Genomic DNA, 22,299 nt, shown 5'->3' with positions numbered 1-22,299 from the left:
TACAAAACACTGCAGGCAGCTATTCTAAGAAAACACATGATGTACTGAATAAGGGGCCACATCATTTACTTACAGTGCTTACTGCTACCTTTTTTAAGCAACCTTTTGTTTGTTCTTGATTCGAGATGAATGAATGCTTTGAGTCATATAATGTTGATATGTACAGTTTATAAATGGATTAGAGGATTTTCATTTTTGTAATACTTATCGTATAATAAGGAATTCTTTGTCTTCTTTTCTTCCTCTCCCGATGGATGTCTGTATGAAGCAATTCCTAAAGCGTTCCTCCTGAGTTTCATTTGGAAAATGAGAACATACATGACTCATCTTGTGAGTGAGGTCATGAGTTGAAGTTAAACCAGTTACAAATAGATGGTTCACCTGCTGAGATAACAGGGCACCACCCACTGTGCCGCTAGGTCGCCTCTGTCTGTCCATTTGCTCTGGTAGCTGAGCCCCCCCGACTGCTGCTTCATGGTGTGTGTGTGTGTGTGTGTGTGTGTGTGTGTGTGTGTGTGTGTGTGTGTGTGTGTGTGTGTGTGTGTGTGTGTGTGTGTGTGTGTGTGTGTGTGTGTGTGTGTGTGTGTGTGTGTGTGTGTGTGTGTGTGTGTGTGTGTGTGGCACACAGAATGTTTCTGTCCTGCTGTGGGAAGTGTTTTTATATGTTGTGTATGGTTAGGCCTGATTAGCTTGGCTTTGTATGGTCTGGTCATTTCCGTGTTGCTACTATACCTGCTTATAACAGGTTTTTTTGATAATTGGTCTTATTCTAGTAAACCCAGGTGCGGTGAAGTCTAGTCTAGTCCAGTCTGGTCTGCAGAGTTACAGGGTGTGTCATTGACCTGTTTTCTTTGTTTGTTGGTAGCTAACTCCTTTAGAAAGCCGAGCTGGCGGGAAGGAACTCCAGGAAATGAGTGTGTCTCGGGCAACGCTACCAGGAAATGGCTCCATAGTGAGGCCAACTGGAGAGAAAATGAGAAAAGTGTGTTAAAGTGCGTATGAGGAGGAAGCAGCAGAGCGTGGCGGTTAAGAATGCCAAGGTAGCTGGTTTGATACTAACTCGGACCACACATGCTTTAATGCATGTATTCATCGCTTTATGATTATCATCAAAACATGTGCTTGCCAACTATTTATATGAGTTTACGGATGTATATCTCTCATCCCGCCCCACATCTTTCTTGATGTTTAACTTCTTTCATCTTGTTTTCTCAGTTTCTGTTCATGTCTGCATTTGCATCACATGCATTTGTGTGTGAATGCATATGTGTGTCTGCTTGTGTGTGAATGCCTTTGTATTTTTTTTCCAAGGCAGAATTTCTGCAGGAGCAGCAGGGTGTTTTGAGGACAGCGTCCTCGGTTGAACTCCCTCTTTCAGCGCTTCCCTTTCTCCTCCTCCATTTTTTTATTCACTTACTATTTTTTATTTTTTTTAACAGCACCTGCCAGCTGTGGTGTGTCGAGTCAGGATAAATCATTTTGTTTACAAAAGACAGAGTGCATAAATTCTCCATCTCCATTCGAGGCTGTCTGATAGTTTGCAGCACTATTCCCATTTGTATGATTCATTGTGACTCTTCTCTGTGACGGCAGTCTTCAAGTGTGGACGTCTGGAACGCGTATAAGAACATTTACCTTTAGAAGTCATCTAAATGAGTTGATTTCAAGCACACGTTGGCCTTAACAAAGTAGCCTTAAGCCCTGCTAACTAGCTTCTTCCTCCAGGTCTTCCCAGGATAACCAAAGGCAACCCCAGGCCAGATAGGATAAAACAAAATCCAAAACAAAAAGTGTGTTTTTGGTTCTTGTCCAGGGTCTCCCATCAGCTGGACATGTTTGGAGTACCTCCACGGAGAGGCATCCAGCAGGCATCCAAATCAGGAGCCTAAACCACTTTAACTGGCTCTTTTTTTAAAGCAAAGAAGCTTTCTTTGCTTTGCTCAATGAGCTTTCAGATCTCTGAACTCACACTTACTGAGTTGTGCTCACACACCCTTTGAAAGAAACTCTCAGTTGCTTTGAATACGATACAATATCACTTTATTGTCAATTTACACTGAAATGTATTTTGCATCCTGAAGCAGTTTCGTTCAAGAAATGTACACACAGGTTGAACTTAGTTACACATGGGGCACTTTTTTATAGACAAAACATATTCAAGTAGTTCAATATTCCATATTAAATCCTTTGGATTCAGATCTTAGTTAGCACCACACTAGTTTTGGTAGATAGAAAATGTCAATGGATGTCATCCTTTGAAGCGAGGCATATGACGATAATTCAAAGACCGGCACAGTAAGAGTTTGAGCTGCGCTCAAAGTTTGACGGGCAGTAATCTTTTACCACTTTACAGCAAATCGGTGGCATTACTCCCAACAATAGAACCACTGTGGTCATTAATTTAGACTGCTTTGTGGTCATGAGCGGATGTAATCAGAGTTTAGTCTTAGCCAGGTGGTGTAATTTCAGCCTGCATCTAAAACAGAGGTAAAACACTATGTTTTCTCATCCCCTGCATAATGGTTCTAATCATTTATGCCGATGAAGACGAGGCAGTTCTCAGGATGTCTTTCAGCTTGTCAAGAAACAGATTACATGAAACTGCAGACGAACATCTACCCCTAATTCAGACTCCTCAATATAATCATTTTGCATACAGATTTAAAACCCAATCCATAAAGTTTAAAGCCTGCGATTGCATGTGCACTTAAAGCAGTATCGATTGATTTAATTGGCCACTTGGGAGATGCAGAGCAATCTTCGTCACAGCATTGACATATTATCACCTTATGAAGTGATAGAGTGGAGAGTCTGATGATGATTTTCTGTGGGTTTGTTACTCCAAGCGACACATTACACGTAGTCATTTGATTCCATTGTTAATATAAACATGTTGATGAGTGAGTGCAGCTTTACAGATGTATGCACAGTAGACTCGCTGGAACTACTCAGAAAGAATTAAGCCTCAAGCTGTTCTTTTAGAACAATTATTCAACGGTATCCTTCATGATTTGATTTGATTTTACCGATCACGCTGCAGATAAATTAATACCAGGTGGTGTCTTGGTCCCATTTTGCAGCAAATTATCTCAAATGTGAAACACTTTATGTGTAACTGTAGCTCTGTTGTATTTTTTGTTTTGTTTCATCGTCGGTGCCCCACCACTGTATGAATCCAAGCAGGATGCTAAAGATGAGATATTGGATATACTGCACAGACCAGGAGATGTCCAGTATGAATAATGAATGATAAGAAAGTAGAACAGGTGGTGGTTTTCAGAATCAGTCGAGGATCAGCAGATGTGGTGCACGCTTCATTTGCTGTGTGTGGGTGTGTACGTGTTTGCTTTCCTGACTTTGATTGTAAAAGTATCTGCTCCATGCATAATCAAAATCCCCTCTTGCTTAAGAGAAGCGCAGTTGAAGTTTTGATGAAGTTTTGTCAACTTTTTCAGAGCCAGAAGGTGTTAGGAAGGTGGTATTTTACACAAATGTATGCTTTTATATCCAACTTAAAAACAGAAATGTCCATAAAACTGACGTCACTCGTTAACTTTGTAACAGGATAGTTGGCCAATAACATAAATGGGCTTCAACCTGGGTTAGATTGTGTTAGCAAATCATAACCAATAATTATGGATACTGGAAGTCCTGATTGTCTCTAAAAGCACATGCATTAGTGTGCACATACCGGATGCATCTCCCCAGTATGTTAAAAGACAAAACATAAATACTGGGGACATAGTTTGTTTGTTTGTTTGTTTTTTCTGAGGGGCTGGAATTGAAGGTGAAAGAGGAAAAGTGGCTTTAGAAGGTCGTCTGTTAAGTGATGGATGAGGTGGAGGCTGCGATGATGAATGACCTCTGCTCGGTGTAATCACTTGTGACTCAGCACCGTACTGTCTACAGTACAGTGTCCCAACGACATTCAGCCTACGTTTTGTGCTTGCCTTTTGTTTTTTCACTCATCACAGCTGCTGGTTTGTGTGTTGACAGTCTCTGAATATGCATGTCCGCAGCACCTCAGTTTTCTTGTTTATTTTTTTGTGAATATTTTAAGTGATTTTCTTCTGATGCAGGTATGAAATCAGCCAATGAGCTAATTGCCTCCAGGCTTCAGCTCTATATTTAATGCACTCATTTTGTGTAACGCTTTCAGAAGAATTTCAGAATTAATGTCTTTGCTGGTTTATATAATTAATGACAAATTATATGTTTGTATTTTGTGTGTGGGCCTTGTGTGATTGGGGAAAAAACAAGTCAAGGATAAAAAAAAAAAAACAGTGGACTTCTGCATTAAATCCACTCCTGGATAGAATAAAAACATTTTCAATCGTGTTTCTGAAAAACATACATAGAATCATTTACACACATTGCTGTGCGTGCATGTTCCATAAAAGGTTTGAAGGAAGGGAAGAGTGTGTGCTTCAGCATAACGTGTGGGTGAAGTGGTGGACACCGGAGAATGCATAATAGGGAACCATGTGTGCTGCTGCACGCATCTGTTTGGAGGTATGCATGGGTGCAGTGGACGTGTGAATGCATGCGTATGCTATAGGTATGTCAGTATGTGTGTGTGACTGACACACACACACACACACACACACTGACAGACATGTTACATATTACAATGTGTCTGCATATTGAGTATATTGAGGTGTTGATGTGTGTATGTTTCAGCAGCCATGTTAGTTGGTACGAAAATGTGTCCGTGTGTCTCTCGGTGAGATGCTCTGTCATTTGCGAGTGAACTGCCCGGCGCTGACAGCCAGGGCCCGAGGGTTGATCTAATGCGAGTCTGCTGTCATCTCTCAATCGACTTGCTCAGCAGCCTTGACTTATTATTGTCATCCATCAACAACAGGTCTCTCTGTCGGCCTGCTTGTCTGCTCGGCACTTCTACCTGTTAATCACCAGGACACAGAGCTTTCCCACTTGCAGCAGTATTGACTACGATTACCTCGTCATTCGTCTCTTTTCTTTCTCACTGTGTCCCTTTCTGGTGGAAAGAAATGTTCTTTCAGTCTATATCGCAAGTGTTATAATTGCTTTATAATGGTAACCACATAAACTCTGATTCAAACCTAAACATTGATCTATACACTATGGCACAGTGGAATAAGTTATCAAGCTTTAGCTATACACACAGGAAATAAATGTTAGCAAGATCAGATCCCTGTTTGTTTTGGTGATTTGTTGACAATGAGACAAATCGAGAATATTTCCAGCCCTGTCCTTCACACCTTGAGTGATAACATTAATAAGCGCCTGAAGACCTCTGCTTTACACATTCACTGAGTCTGATTGATATTTCCTTTGAGGTTCTAACAAAGTATGACTTACTGACATGACTCACCAAGGTCTTGTGAATGTTCTGCTTTGTGATTGCTTGTTACAGTATGAATCAAGAATAAACAAACCGGTTGCATTCCAATAGTGGACACTTTAGGTTACCTGTTTATTTCCAGTGTTTATTTCTGCTCCTTACATGCGTGTGTCAATAAAGAACTAATCAAATGTGACACTCTGAAGTCTTTACGACTTCACCAGTCTCCCTCTCTCTCTCTCTCACTCTCTCTCTCTCTCTGTCTCTCTCTCTCTCTTTCTGTCTTTCTTAATATGTTTATGTATCTTTCCAGAGTTGGACAACCAAGAGGCTAGGGTGACAGAGATCCATGCCCTGGTGCACCGGCTGCCTGAGAAGAACAGACAGATGCTGGAGCTGCTGATGAAACACCTGGCCACGTAGGATGACATATCACACACATGGACAACTGCAATCAGTCGTTATTATGCTTTATCATAAATGTTGCCCCCTCAGAAACAGCACAGTGTATCACTTTAGCAGATATTATGTAGTGTTAACAGCAATAGCGAACTGTCTTCTCTCTTTTTCATTCATGCCCTCTCCTGTTTCTACACCGTAATCACTGTCATACCCCGTATCTTGACCATCCTCGAGGAGGGTTAGGGCTCTGTGTAATCTCTTGACCACATGCATTAAGGCGGTTTGTTTAGAAGCCCATCCAGCAGCCATCAGGCCAAATCCTTTTCCCAACTTATTCCTCCAAGGCAAAGAGGGGTTAACTGTCAGGTGCAGGTCTTTCTGTCTGTGCCAGGAAATGTAGAAGCAGCCCAGTAAGGACTCATTTTGTGATTTGCAGGTCAAACAATGTCCCCATGTTAAGGTTAAAACTGGGCTAAGTTTGGTAGAGAAGTCAAAGTTTTTCATACATTTAGTCTACTTAGTTTTAATTTGATTTAAATGACTATTTCAATCAAGGAGGTCCCAACTTCCCACCGGAATAGTAATTTATGCTGTTGGAACAATGTTATACGCAACATACACGTTCAAAAACCTTTCAAACTAATTTAGCCAAGTTTTAACCTTGATGTCTTTTGACCTGCACATCAGTAAAAACTGCTTACTGAGAGATAATAGGATACTACTCACCCTTTTAGCTGGAATTGAATGCTTCGCTCAAGGACATTTCAGCAGCACGTATGCTGATGAGCACTCCAGATGATTAAGTTCAACAATTCACTTATAAGACTCTCTAATTATATCTAATTTTTTCTAGTGAAAGCCATCCCCTGACAATTGCCTCTTCATTTTTATTTTTTAATCCCAGGACTTCAAATCCCACCTCCAACTTCCACATTTTTATACTGTACATATGCATAGTATACTGTGTAGACGAGACAATTTGTGAATTTAACAGATTGTCTGTCCGTGGGTTACATAACCACAAGCTGCTGCAGCACATTATCTAAAAAGCAAGGCATGGCACAGTTGGGCTATGTGTAATTATTCCTCTAATACAGCTGACTGGTATTGTGTTTTCACTCCAAAACCCCATCTAAGCCCTCTGGCTTTACAGGGCTTTTCTTCAACAACAGCAGCATGATATTATGTGTGTCAAACGGGACGTCGGCCATGTTTATACAACATGTAGGCGAGTGCAAAAATATCTATTGTGAAGACATGCACATCTTTAGCTGGGCCTAGTGCATTACACCTGCCAGCGGTCAACTATATCATCATCACTGGCTTATAGGTTGAGTTGCTGGATCACAGCAAACACACCCAACTAATGCAGTCTAATACTACAAAGATCATACCTTCATATGTTCAGTTGTTGCTTAAACTCTGTGGCCATATTTGAAGATGTAGTTCGTGGTGCTATTGAACTGTATTGCTTTTTTTTTTAATAGATAGCTGATCTGTTATTTCGCCTACCCTCATTGATATGAATGGGACTCATTTATATCAACAGTGTGGCAAATCATCACCACCAGAACCTGATGACCATCGCCAACCTGGGTGTGGTCTTCGGGCCAACTCTGCTCCGGCCGCAGGAGGAGACGGTGGCCGCCATCATGGACATCAAGTTCCAGAACATTGTAGTAGAGATCCTCATAGAGCACCACGAGAAGGTAGGAAGGAATAATGTATGTATGCGTGTTTACAAATGAATGACATAAGCAACAGAGTTCGGTGACGGGGTTGAGGACAAAATGAACCCCTTGGCTTTGTCAAAGGGGATTTTCTTTTTGTGTAATTGTGCATTTAAACAACATTGAATGCACCTAACTATTCTGAAAGGGCACCTGCTACACACACACACATTACATGTACTCTATATACATTCAAAGCCACTTCCCCTGTTAAATCCAAGTAGCTTATTGGCTGGCCAAGCTGCTTCTAGGTTTCACCATGACAACAAACAAATCAGCATGGCTGTTTCAGACCCTCACATTACGCACACGCCTGTGAAGGACACAAACGATCACACAGACAACGAGCACGTATCCCACACCTGTGTAGATGCATGAGTTTACACAGACGGGATAAGTCAATGACACACACAAAGTCACACACAGCCCCGCATGTCATCCCTGCTTTACAGACAGACACAGCTGTCGCTGGTGCAATGTGTAAAAAACAAAACAAGTAGTGTGTGCATGCTGTGATAGAGCAGCTCTGAATCCTTAAAGAGCTCCACAACGGTCCTCGTGTCACTGTCTTCTATTGTACGACAGTAGAATAGGGATTGTCTGCACTTCACATGTCTGCCCTCTCTCCCCAGATAAAATGATCATATTGTCATTTTCTGATTTCAGCCTGAAGCTTGTGTGAAGTAAAAAGCATTTTATTCTCTTTTCTTGGTAATTCAACTGTCTAGTAAGATTAAAGGATTTCATTTTGGTGTAAATGGTATTGAAATGGTTCACTCGGGATTCATGATGTGCTCATGTTCTGTACTGAAACATTTGTAGTTTTCATGTGATCCTGCCTATGACATTTCACTGCCCTTTTCTGCAACCAAAGCATCAAATCCAGTGTGTTTTAAATGGGCTCTCCAGCACTCCAATCTGATGTTTTTCCTCCGTTTTCCGTCTTGAGTGAAGCAATGGGTGTGGACCTGGTTGAAAAAGCAGGAAAAAAACGTGATGACAGATGACTGGATGTTGGATGATTACATTTGACTTCGGCTGAAATATCAGACTAATACAAACAAAGCACCAATAGCGGAAAAAAACATTACGTTTGAACAATATACGTAATTGATGAGTAAAGATCGTGAAACACAGTGTGTATATATTATCTCAGCATGGTATTTTCTGCATCTTGCATAATTGTGCCTCAGGGAGTAGAAATACATTTCAGCAAAGTCATGATCAGTGCTGCAAATCACAGGCTGAAGCCCACAATGTCCCCCGTTGTTAAGTTTCTACAAATTTAATCGTTCACAGTTAAAGGAAGTTTTATATACAGCAGCACGCAGCTTTGTTGCTGCAAAATGCTGCAATTAATTGGCACACATCCAGGAATTAACATTAGATATACAGTCTCAGCTCACCTATTATCTCTTTTCACCAGAGATAAACATAACAAGAATTATCAGCTAGGCATAAAGTGAGTCATAGGCTCACTAGTGGTTTTGCAGAACTTTGTATTGTGTAATTTTTCTTTTTTTAGTGCTGTTTTTCTGTCATATCACAATCTTGCACAATATAGCATGTTCTTACATTTAAGCACAACATTATGATCATTGTCCATTTTGTCCGTGCAGATATTCAGAGACGTGCCGATTTCTGCAGGCGCCCCGACCAACCTGCCGCTCAACGTGTCCAGGAGGAGAAGCAGCGAGATCAAAGCCCCGTCCTGCAGCGAAAGGCCTCTCACACTGTTCCACACACCAACACATTCCCAGAAAGGTGAGCTGAACCGACCACTCTACCGGATAAAAGTAACAGAATTTATTGATTGATTATTGTTTTCCTCCCCCTAGTTGTTATCAGACGCAACAGCTATGCTAAACAGAAACTACCACAGAGCAGTTTTGAGTGTTTTGCCAGGTGTTTATATTTCTAGACAGATTTTGTGTGTAGTTGAGGTCAAAATGAAGGCCGCTATTGAAGATGGGTGTGGTCTGAGCAACGGCACTGGAGGTAGTGGGGTTGTAAGTGAGGTAGGGGCAGTTGGCCCCCCACTTTTCTCCCCTTGACCATTAACAACAGGCTGTTAGTGGTCAGTTTTGCTTTGAGTCCGTTAGCTTATCATCAGAGATAGTTCACAGTGGTCAACAGATGTGCGGTTTTAGAACAGGAAAAAAGCATGTCAGTATAAAAGTGGATACTTGCAGAACAATGGACAACATCTTCTTGGCTGAAAACACCAAAGTGTTTGTAAATCTATCTTTATTCTCGTAGGTGAAAAGAAGAACAGTGTTGCCAATGCCACAGTCGCTGAACTGCAGCAGCCGGTTTCCTCCTCTGCCAACTGTAACAGCAGCAGCAGTAGCAGCAGCAGCAGCCAGGGTCGAACCCCGAGACACAGCCTGACCAGCAACGACGGAGAGCAGGACACCCGGCAGATCCGGCCCAGCTCACTGTGAGTGATTATTAGAATATGAATCTGAAACCTGTGTGGCTCCTCATAGATACTGTAGGACCTTTTTAATTACAGGGTTTTATTTTCATCAAAAATCGAGTCAAACAGTAACTAACTGAATAATTATACTAATAATATGTAAAGTATTAGGGAAACAATAATAATAATAACACAAAAACCAGAGTGAAAGTCGAGTACCATTGGCCGTTTAGATTTAGTGCAGTGTAACCGGAATGCAGCTCAACGTGCTTTGCACAAACAACATCAAAACAGATGACAAAGAGAACACAGAGAAAGAACATTAAGATAAATCACTGGAAAAGATGAAATAGATGAACAGATGTTTGTGAGGGATGGGATTGGCAGGGAGTTTGGACACATTTATAAATACAAAGTTACATACATGTACACATGCAAACTTGAACTCCAAATATAGTCACAAACACATGGGTTCAAGAATGTACACACTCACGTTTTCATACATACAAAAATCTGCAGGAATGCATGAGCACATTTACCGTACAACACTCCTTCATCCTCATTCTTTTAATCTCTCACTAGGGGATAGCTGTTACATGATCCGGCTTTCATTTGAGTACTCTCCTCTAGATGTGAATTCTGTGTCACAGTTATTTATTACTTTCCATGTGTGTCTGTACAGTGACAGGACCCCCTTCACTGACGGAGGACATCAGGTCGTAATCTGACTGATGTGATCAATCAACAACATGATTAAACCTCCATCACGCTCGTAGCAATCTATTCAAATCATTCGCTTAGTGAAGTGAAGTGTGAAAATCCAGCCTCATTCATGACAAGCTGTAGATGATACTCACATATTGCTCAACTTTTGCTTGTACTATGTGTGTAACAGTGTACATTGACGAGTAAAAAAAATATTCATATGAAGCTCTTGACAAGCAGCTTCATCCAAATGTTACAAACATGTCACATAAGTTGAAGAGTTATGATCCTTTCAAAATGAGCTGTGAGGTATGTGCGGAGTCAGAACTTGATGGGGATAAAGGATACACTTTTTTGTTGTACTAATTAGCTAGGTCATTTTTGCATTTCTTGAACCACGGTCAGGGTTCACCTCAGGGCGTTATGCAAAGACATAAGAGATGTGTCATCCATAACTTAAAGAGAGCTTCAAGAGCATGGAGAACAAAAGGAAGACAGAAAAGTTTTCAGATTCTTCCCTTTATGAGTCACATCAATGATTCATGACAGGAAATGTTCACAGGATTTCATCCTTTTTTTCTGTTTTCTTCTACCCCTCACTATGGAATAGTGTGCTGTCAAGTGTTTAATACATGTTGCCCTTTCATATACAGTATGTATGGTACTGTATGTACGCAAGTGTGATCGAGTTGAAACAGTTTTCCTTTCATTAACTCTGCCCCAGCCTATTTAGACATTAGACATCATGCATTTTATCAGATGAAAAGCCTCATGCTTTTTGCACTTGGATTATGACTACATGGGGGGAAAAAAGGGCAATGTCTGATTTAAAAATCACCCAGCTCAGTGGGAACAGACACAGCCGAGGATTTTATTTTAGATTTAAAGGTAGAGGTGATGAGTCACCAACGCTTTCTGGCTGGAGTAGTCAGTGAAGTGTGAATCTCATTGGAGCTGTCAAGGCCAGGATAGATTCAGTGAGTTGAATCAGGTTGTGCTTGTTAAGCAAACAAAAGTCCCACATTGTGTGCGTTGTCTCACTGTGTTTGTTCTGTACAAAGAGGTTTCAGCTTCATCTTGGCACAAATACTGAAAGAGAGATGAAACCAAAGAGTAATGAAATCCATCTAACTTGAGGGGGAAGTAAAGAACATCTCAGACAACGTTGGTCGATGTAATAAGCCAGACTCTCGTATAGATAAATAGGGTGTGTATTGCTGCTAACTGTATGTCTAAAGCTTATTGTGCTGTTTTATGAATATGTCTATCTGAGATTATTTTATTATCTGATTTAATTCATTAATTTGGCCTTGAAACATCAAACTCATTCACTGAGGTCAAGAGCCTAACATAGTTGCGTCACACATCCAAGTCCTCATAATAAAGCTATCGACAAAACATTGAAGTTCTAAATGTACCTGAGGCAGAGGGTTTATATTGCAGATTCAGATTTTCCTCACAAAATAAATAGAATATAATTAATTATTATTAATTTAACTATCCAGCATTATAAATTAAAAGCTCCACCTTGAACAGAAGCTAAGAAAATGTAAGTACATTGTGCTGATAAATCCTCTCTTTTCCCTTCTTCACTTTAAATACACAACTTTTACTGTGCGGTTTTGTTATTGAAGGCTGATAATATGACTGTTAAGATTCCCAATATGTGGTCAGTTTATCCAAATAATGGCGGTTTGAGAATTTTTGAAGATGTGACCGCAGCATTAAGAAAACCTCTCAAGGAAATATTTCCTCCCCAAAGCACACATTTACAATCACACATGCAGTGCCAGTCACCAGGTCATGTGGCTCTTCTTCTCTGCTGTTGCTTCTTGATATTTTCCTTCCTTTTTTTGCCTTCAGCACAATACAGACATAATATGTCACCCTCTCATGCTCTTAGACCTTCAAATATTATTCTGAGCCCTTACAATAGTCCCTCGGGGGGGTATTTAACCTAAGTTTTGAAATGGCAACCCTGATGACACTGGACATTTCTTATTTTGCCAGAGGCATCCAGATCAGAGCAAGTTCTGGACAGACTTCCTCCTACATTTTCTGTTCCACCTTCCACAGCTGCTTGCCCTCCCATCTGCGACGCTGTAAAAAGATTTAATCGGTCATGAGATCCTGCAATGCCGACCACCATCTCAAGTTGCACAGTCACAAGTGTGGCTATGAGTTACAACTTCATCTGTTAGGATGATGATGAGGATAAAAACTCCCCATAAATAACTGATAAATGTTATTCAACTAACGGATACATTAATCAACAACTGAGTAACCCTATAGAACTACTGTAAACTCTCATATAGAAGCTTGTGTCACCACTTCAAAAGAAACACCAGTTTCAATCAGCTGTTCATTCCAGTTTCTCCACTTTTCTGTTTTTTTCCCCAATTAACATTAAGCTGCCGTCGATGAAACTCAAGATTTTGCGCATTTGACACTTACCAGTAATGGGATGGCTGGACAATATTAAATAATATGAAAAATTGCTGGTGCTGGACTTAAATCAATTGCGGAATGCAAACGATATTTCTGTCGGAGAAGAGAAACTCAGAATGACGTGACTCTTTTGTTGGACTGATGGAATTAGTGCTGTGGAATTGTGACACTGAAATTGTCAAGACAGCAGGTAAACATGGGGGAAGTTTTAAGAATCAGCTCTATTGGCCAGCTATGTGAACACATACAAGGAATTTGACTTTAAGATTGCATTAGCTGGGAAGCAGAGGGCAGTAGGAATGAAAGGCCCAATAAAGGTGAGGTTCTCTCTTCCATTGTCGTAACAGTGTTCACCTGAACCGTAGGAAGATGAGACACTGTCAGCGTCTCTATAGTGGCACCATGTCATCATTATATTCATGTCGTCATTCGTATGGATAGGCGTACACACTGAGGAAAGAAGCAGCACAGTCGCCTGTCCTCTGTATTGCTGTAATTTACAGCATCTTGCTCTCATTTTGAGAAGAGAGAGGGAATGCTGGGCTCAATGACGCCTCTTTGACAACCGCAGAAAATACAATTCATGATGCTCATTATTGAAATATTTTTGGAAACCCAACTTGATATTTGCAGGTCATGCAGATTTATTTTGCGACCGGCCTTTAAGCAACAGATGATGCAATCCTACTTAAGGGATGTTTCCAATGTCATAAACACAAACCTTGTCAACTTGAAAGGACATGGCGTTTGTGATCAACAGGACCACACTAATTGCATGCTGTTGTTGCAAAAAAATTAAATTTAGCTTTGATTATTGTTTTTAGTATCAAGGCTTGAAAAAGGTTTATTATTCCTTACATGTATTGTCTATACATTTTAGATTCATGCTGTCGTTGTTGGCAGCTTTCACATGATTTCACTTGTAATGAGATGGAAGTGTGTGACTTTGATCGTGTTAGTAAGTGTGTGGGTGTGTTGTAGCACAGTGCATTGATGGCCTGTTAGGGAGGAGTGTGGAGAGACAAGTGATCTGTTTAATCAAACCAACTGTTAAATGTGCTGCGAGTCTGATGGAGAGAGTATATCCACCTGAAACAAGTTGATTTTCTTTGTAACTTGCTTTTATTATACTTTTTTTTTTTTTTTGTGCACCATGCCGGCAAATGTTCTATCTGAGAAAGAGGAAAACTATTGATTTATCTATTCAAGGAAGGAGCTTGGAAGGAGGCAGAGAAGAAGAACGGGTTGGAGTGACATCGAGGAGACAAAGCACATTGACAGACGAGCAGTGGGTGACAATGGAGAGAGCGTGTCACTCAAACTGACACTTTAATGAATAAATGGGAAACCTTTTACTGGGTTTTTCTTTAGGTCGGAGCTTGGTCGGATAGAAGGATGAATTATAGTTTACATCATCATGTCATCTGCCAATTTGAAAATTAGATTAGACAACTGTAGATGAACACTATTCCCTGAGCTTGGAACGAGTCTCCCTTCAATTACGTGTAATCACAGTAGATAGATAGACCAAATGGTAAATGGACTGTAATTGAATAGCACTTTTCTGGTGTTCTGACCACTGAAAACACTTTAACACTTCATGTCATCATTCACCCGTTCGCACTCTGATGGCAGGGGCTACCATGCGAGGTGCCACCTGCCCATTAGTACTCTAACTAACTATTCACACCCATTCATACACCGCATTCATTGGGGTTAAGCAACTAGTTCATATAGCACAGCCATGTTGGGACCTCGTGTACCCACAGTGGAGTCCTTCATTTGTTTTGACTGTGGAAGCTCAACAGAATGTAATGTTCATGTTGAGTATTTCAACCCAAATATTAATTTTACACAGTAATATTTGTAATGTTGATAGTCTTTCCAAGAGTCACAAAATGCTCTAGGAGCAAAGTAACTCTTTAAAGCTCCAAACCAGCCACTGATTGGACCGTGTGGTGACACAGTTTTGCTGTTTCCAAGGTTAAGAATGAACGTTCCTCCTCAAATCCATCACTCGGTCTATATCTGTCACTTGATGACATGCGACGCCACTGCAGAGTTAATATTATCCACAGAAGTGCATTGTTGGCATCAGCAGATCGACTCCTCGCAGCATAATGCATTCATCACTTCTCCTCTTTGTGTCATTGAACGTGTCGTATAGCATTAACTGTGGTCATTGAAGTGGACAGTGCGTTTATCCCTAAAGAGAGACTGACCGGGATTATCCCGAATCTGGCTTTAGGATATAGCAGTGTCACCATGGCAACACACATTTCACGTCATCAAAAAAGGGAAAGTCGATGCTATAAAAAGGGCTCCGTTATGAACGAGTTGATGTTCTGTACATCAGTGGTGGATAAGAGGAAAGAACACACACTAATGCCCTGACTCACATATGTGCTGCAAAACATGTAAAGGGAGAAACCTGACACTGGCAGAGTAATAGAGTAACGTTCTACCTTTGTAGTTTTCAAATGATATACCTTAATGCTGCTCTAATCAATATTTGTATATTAACAATGGATGAATGGCTATGTACGGTATAATGTGAAAGGAGTCACTGATAGTGACGCACTTATGTCACCTGAAGCTTGTTGTATTGGTTTCACAGCCTGCAGCGTTCCTGTTGTGGTTCAGCCACACTTTGACAAAAGTAATGTCCTGACAGCAAATTGTGCAATACTTGTTAAGTAACATCATCTCTCTTGAAACATAATGTCAAAAATGTATATCAGGTTAGTTAAAATAGCTTTCTTTTGTTTTTACAAGTCGAGAACCATTTAGTACTTCACCTCATGGCTCATTCATTTGGATGGAAACTTCATCTGGGTTTTTATTTCATCTTGTGTTTCCAGGCTGAACCCAAAGAGTCGTGGCAGCATACCAACCAGGTAAGAAAAACACACCTTTAATTGGAGCCGCAGCTGAGAATAATACATGTTTTGTTCTATGTAATACTGCCAGTGCTATAAAAATGACATGGCTTGCGTGTATGTGTCCTCCAGCACAAAGTCTCCCAGCCCCACGTCACCCCGCTCTCCCTCCTGGCCCATGTTCTCAGCCCCATCAAGTCCGCAGCCGACATCCTCCGCCTCCAGTGACTCTTCCCCTGTCAGGTCGGTCCACATTGTTTGTGTAATGGTTTAATCACAGACTGTCACTAATCACAGTGAAGCATTAAAAGACTGTCTTTGCACCGGGAAACTACTTGCTGTATTTCACGACTGATGCTGTGGCCATAGACTGTCTTGTTCGGGGGGCTACAGTAGGCCAGGTAGGCTGCTCCGATGCATAGTGGAGATTTTTTCTAAATCAGTATGGCATCTGAGTATTTTTTGCATGCTGTCGATTTTGCTTTTGTTTACATACTGCATACTACATTTAGGCAAAATCAGTACAAACTGCTAGAATAGTATGCTGTTTTTGTCATTTGTGTGAATACAGCTACTTAGTACATATAAAGCAGCTTGCATGAAGTAATGGCCTTTGTGTGATTTGAGGTGTCTAAATTTAAGCATTGTTTCGAACTGAAAGTCGTCTGTTTTTCCCCCTAAATCAGCCCAGAACCTACTGTCTCACTCTCACCTACTGTCTCACTCTCACTCTTTGATTGTCTCCAGTGTTGCGGGCAGGAAGGCTCGAGCACTATATGCCTGCAAGGCAGAGCACAACTCTGAGCTGTCCTTCATCGCTGGGACCATCTTTGAAAACGGTGAGTCAGGCTCTGGACTTGACAGCAGAATGTGGGTTGGTGTTTGAAAAAAAAAAAAAGAATAGACTGTCAAAAGGAAAAGTCAGATCGGGAGTTGGTTGGTTTTTGTTGGGGTTGAAAATGTGCAAGTAGTCGAGGGATTTTTCCCCGAAAATTTGAACTGGAACCTCATCTCCTTTGGCTACCATTTTTACAATTATATTAAAAGGTTCCTTTAAATTTTTGCTTTTAATAAAGTGTGTTATTTGTGTTGGAGGAAAGAGGAAGATGCACTGCAGTTGCACAAAGAAGCTTTTTAGTTGACACCTTGCAGTTAATTATTGGTATATCATATAAATAAGCTTGGATGTGCACTTGCTCTTAATGCACACTGCTTCAGAGAATATTAGAGGCTGGCAAGCACACTGGAGTATAACGGATGTACTTAAGAGCGATGCATTGAATTTGAATGCATATATATAGTATATACATACGAAAGTAACTCTACATGCACACACACACACACACAAAGGACACAGTCAATTATTTAAAAATGTTATTTGTACTTTTTAATGCCTTTCTTTTCTTTCTTTTCTTTCTTTCCCATCTGCATATGAATCTGGCTACAGACAGTCTCACGCTCCTCTGCAGTCTAATTACAGCCACTCCAACCTCCAGCCCAACACTATAAATCACATTTATCTCCTCACAGATTGTTTTAGCTCAACTCTCCTAATGAATAACAGATTTGCACACATTTAAGGATAAACCCACTTAGGTTGTACTTCACTCATCAGGCAGAATAACCGGAGAACTTAATTGTTCTGGTACGTTTTAAAGCCCTGCAGGTTAAATCTGCATTAAAACCGACACACCCGCTCAGGAATGGTAGGGGTGCATTCTTTTGTTCATGCTAGTTGACACATGGTCTCTTGGACCCCCATACCCTAAATAGAGTTAGCTACGTTTAGACTTTATTGTAGTGCAGACTGGTGTCATCGGAGCCAAAGTGTGACCTTGGGGACATGTAATCCCCACAGTGGTATCTCAACACCTCCGTCTGCTCACGTCTTAACCAAGGACGGCTGTCCCCACAGATCTCACACCTCATAAGACCATTTGAGCTGTCATTAGAATACTTTTAAAAGACAATTCATTAACCTGTTTATCGTAGCTTGTATACAGAATAATACCACAGTTTTGATTCATACTTTGTTAAAATCAAGAGGATCCATGAAAATCAAAAACAGATGAAAAACCTTGTGGACTGTCTCATGTTAAGTTCACGTGTGTGTGTGTGTGTGTGTGTGTGTGTGTGTGTGTCTTTATTTCATGCGGTAGAACATGTGAACACACAATTTACTTTTGCATCGCCTCTTCCTGCTTCACACTGTCGACAGACGTCCACTGTATGCTACAGTGGACTTATTTAGCAGCTTAGAAGGTGGTGGAGACCAAAAAAGAGCTGAAATAAGAGTGACTGATGGACTTGGCCATATCAACTTTTTAAAGCCGTAATAATAATTCAATGCTGTGTTTACAGCTTCTTACTCAGGCCCAAAATGGCAAAAAAACAAACAATTTATACGGGTTTAAGGAATGTCAAATACACATAACATAACCTATATTCTTCCAAAATCAAAACAAAAGTGCATTGAACCCAAGCAGCGCTTTAGATTAGACAGGTTGTGGCTTATTTGGCACTGCATTACGTAGGCTGCACACAGTGGTATATAGTATCATGCACTTTTCTGATAAACAGTCAAAGTCGACCAATGAAGCACCATACGTTAATTATAAAAGAGTTTTGAGAGGACAAGGACAAGTGATTTGCAGTTACCTAACAATTTTAATATGATGTAATTAATTCAGTAGACTCCTCAATAGCAAATCACAGCTTTTAATAAAACATAACCATAATCGTTTTTTTATCAAAATGATATTTCAGTACTTACAGTAGCTAGCTATCACCCTCATCTGCAGCTGATGAAAATGGTTGATAATGTAGGAAACACCCATGTCTGGCGTCGACGTCTCTCATTCAGGCACATATTTCACGGTCACTTGTCAGCAGCTATTGATGTGTGGTGTTGCTGCCAGAGATGTCTGCTCACAATCATTAGATATGAAACATTCAGATAATTCCTCCAATCGTTCTCTCTCACACTATCTGCTTATGCACATGTGTTTGTCCCACATATTTATGGATATTTTTCTTGAGATGTTTTTAAACAAAATCAATGTTTCTATCTATCTCTTTCTCTCCAGTGCATGTCTCCAGGGAGCCCGGTTGGCTGGAGGGAACTCTGGACGGCCGAACAGGATTGATACCAGAAAACTATGTGGAGTTTTTATAGTTCAGGGCTAAAAAAAGACTGCATGATACTGGGCTGGAGTTGACCAAACTGGACTATAGATTTGACTGCACAAGACTAAACCAACTATTAGATCGTATATATCATTAAGGACTGGACCATTGTCGATGAGGCCTCTCGTGTCTGGACTAGACTGGAAAATAAAACTGGACAAAGCAGAACTTTATGGAATAGACATGACGCAGGACCGAAGGAGAGACCCATGAATTGCACTGGAAAAAAAAGAAGTAAAGATGAGTCCCACTGTTACTAGGTTAGTGTGGAAGACTTCCCAAGTCCTGGGGGGAAAGGATGTGGTGTGGGGGGGTGGGGGGAGGGATCACATGTACAAATGAGTTGATATTTCTGAGATGTAAGGCTTTTCAGCCCTTGATTTATTACTTCAAACTGCACTGCCATTGCTTCAGAGTCTCCTCTTTTTATCAGCCAGATATTTAAAAGCTTCTTGTTGAGATGATGACAAGGGAATCGGTTGAAAAGCAAGCGGCCTTTAACTTTGGACTTGCTCGTTCACGTCCTCACTGTGCGCTGTTTGACTGATTGCTATTCCCATTGAGGGACCGGAGCTTTTCTAAGGCCGATTTCAAATGATTGGGTTTTTTGGTTGCACGGCTGTACATTTGTTCATGAGCACTTGCTGTGGCGGTCCGGTAATTCCCCAGGACGAGACTCAACCCGGCTAATGTTTTAGAGCTCTGGTTCAGCAGCAGGAGCCCCGGGGCAGATCATCTCAGGATGAGGTTACCTCGAAAACGGTTCGCCAAAAGGTCAGCGTTGGGTTTATCCTTATCCATTGTGCCTCTCCCTTCAGATCTAAAAATGTGGAAAATCTCAAACAAGCTCCACGAGCAGATCGGTGGTTTACAACGCAGCGTAGGAGTAATAAGTCATTCCTGCTGGTTAGAACAAGGCCAGCTGTGAGGCCTCGCACTGCTTCTCTAGCTTGGATATTTTTTAATTGTTGAAAATAATTGGATCCATCACTTATATGGTGTTGAGTCACGTTTGCACCGTCACAGAGCACCCGTCAACCAAACCATTGATGTTTCAGAAATGCATATGATTTATCATATTTTAACCATCGGGCATATTCAATCAGTAGCTTCGCTGTAGATTATTTAATCTTCAACAGCATGGAGTGAGCAAACAAACTAAAAATACAAAAAAACATTTGCCATTCACGTCATGCACACAACGGTCTTTTCCATTTTTATTTATTTTTATGTAGAACCGCAAGACAATGCTAATAATGTAATTATCTGACATTGACATTCAAAAAGCTCATGTATAAGTAAAGGAAATGCAGATGTGGCTTTCAGAGAAGCTCAGGCATTTAAAGAAAAGAGAAAACATCCATTTATTAGAATTGCTTATATGTATATTATGCACGCTGGTCTGCTTTGGGGCTCCAATTCAAGTCCTCGTTTCATTAATCAAAGCTGAACTTTTTCCTTAAACCACTTGGTGAACATCTGCATCAAAGCTTTTGATTGTAGGACAGAGTATTGAAAGACTGTTTTAGCATTTCAACAGGAGAATAAAAATGGGAGGGTAAAGAAAAAAACTTAAATGTGAATTAAGACTACTTTGTTTATATCTGAACTTCTTATTTATGAGAGTTTCTTAAAGACTCAATCTTGAACTGTCTTCATTTTGAGGTGTTTATTGTCGTTGTAAATATATACACAGCATTTGATAAGGTATAATGTTTTTTTAATTATGAAATTTTATATTTTGTATTTTTAGCATACTAACTTAATTTCATAATTTTCGTTTTCTTTGTTGCCCAGATTTTTTGTACCATTTAAGTCTATCTACAGCCTTAAATATTCTTTCAGATGTTTTGGTGAATTGACAAGATTGTGCAGAATAAAGATTAATGTTCAACAGCTGCAGCTGGGGTTTCTGGTGGTTTCTTTCAAATGAAGTGCCTGAATGTCTATACGTTGGCTGTATTCACACATATTCACACATGTTGCAGTTTCCTTTGTATTTGAATGTGACTGCAGTGTTGAATAAGTCACACCAGCATCTACAACAGTCACATTCTTTACCAAAATATACAAAAACAATTTCTATGGAATCACAGCAATAAACGGATTAACGAGCAGCTACAAAAGTCAAATTGTGCCATGCAGTTCAACTTGCATGTGGTTCCGCACACAAATTCACGCCACTTGTGTTGCTGATGAGTTCAGGTGTTTCCACTCTGCTGATGACCCTCTGCTACGCCCACCTCCAACACCTGCAGGGAAGTCAGCCACACAAACGGAGTAACAGGCAGAGAGGGTCGTCACAATACTGTACTGTGACTTTTTTATTGTTTTTAATTACTAAAATGCGTTTGTTTTTTTACATGCTATACTATGACTTTTTAAAAACTGTTTTGACTTATTTGAACATTCTATAATATGAATTATTTCAACATGCTATATTATGACTTTTTTGACTTATTTCAACAAAACATTCAGTGACTTTTTAAAATTATTTATCATTATTTATTTTGACATGCCATACTATGATTTTTTGATATACTATGACTTTTTTTGTACTTGTTTCGACATGCTATACCATGACATTTTAATTAATTGTTTTAATACTTTTTTGACATACTATACCTTAACTTTTTTCAACTTACTATTCTATGACTTGAGATACTATATACTCAGAAGTATTGTGATGACTTTTCATGACTTTATCGACATACTATGACTATTTTTGGACATGCTATATATGACTTAATACGTATTTTGACATTGTATTCTATGACATTTTTTGACATACACTTTCTTTTACATGCTGTACTATGACTTTTTTTTGATATGCTATGCTTTGACTTTTTTTACATACTATATTTTTAATTTGGTTCGACTTAATTTGACATTCTATACTTTTAATTTAACTATACTCTGACTTTTTAAATGTTTTCTTTACAAAAATACACCGATTGTTATCACACACTATACGTTAAATGTAGGATGACATCATACCATTGACATTTTTCTGACTATACTATGACATGCCATACAATGACATTTTTGTATTTTATAACATACTATAAGTATCAGAACGTTCCCGAAATAACAAACTATTGCTTTAGATTTTCCATTTTTACACTTTGGTATAATCCTCAACATTTCCATGCTACTTTTAACAACTTAAATCTAGAGAAAAAATAAAACCACTGGAGGTGAGCA

At 40.0% G+C, this 22,299-nt stretch overlaps 1 protein-coding gene across 3 annotated transcripts in view; it reads left to right on the top strand.

The window, feature by feature from the left end:
- LOC142959992 (rho GTPase-activating protein 26-like) overlaps nucleotides 1-20,997 on the top strand; it is a 65,657-nt gene extending 44,660 nt beyond the window's left edge. For 2 of the 3 annotated variants that reach the window (XM_076101525.1, XM_076101524.1), the window contains 8 exons: nucleotides 5,640-5,745; nucleotides 7,278-7,437; nucleotides 9,078-9,222; nucleotides 9,718-9,898; nucleotides 15,892-15,927; nucleotides 16,042-16,152; nucleotides 16,657-16,748; nucleotides 18,996-20,997. In XM_076101525.1, coding sequence (XP_075957640.1) covers nucleotides 5,640-5,745; nucleotides 7,278-7,437; nucleotides 9,078-9,222; nucleotides 9,718-9,898; nucleotides 15,892-15,927; nucleotides 16,042-16,152; nucleotides 16,657-16,748; nucleotides 18,996-19,084 — 920 coding nt within the window. In that variant the 3' untranslated portion in view covers nucleotides 19,085-20,997. The other variant, XM_076101526.1, reaches the window with a different exon arrangement.
- Nucleotides 20,998-22,299: the final 1,302 nt, after the last annotated feature.

This window comes from Anarhichas minor, unplaced genomic scaffold (genome assembly GCF_050575085.1).
Source record: "Anarhichas minor isolate MPS153535 unplaced genomic scaffold, ASM5057508v1 ptg000027l, whole genome shotgun sequence".
NCBI classification, from domain to species: Eukaryota; Metazoa; Chordata; class Actinopteri; order Perciformes; family Anarhichadidae; genus Anarhichas; species Anarhichas minor.
This window is presented reverse-complemented; position numbering and strand designations above follow the sequence as displayed.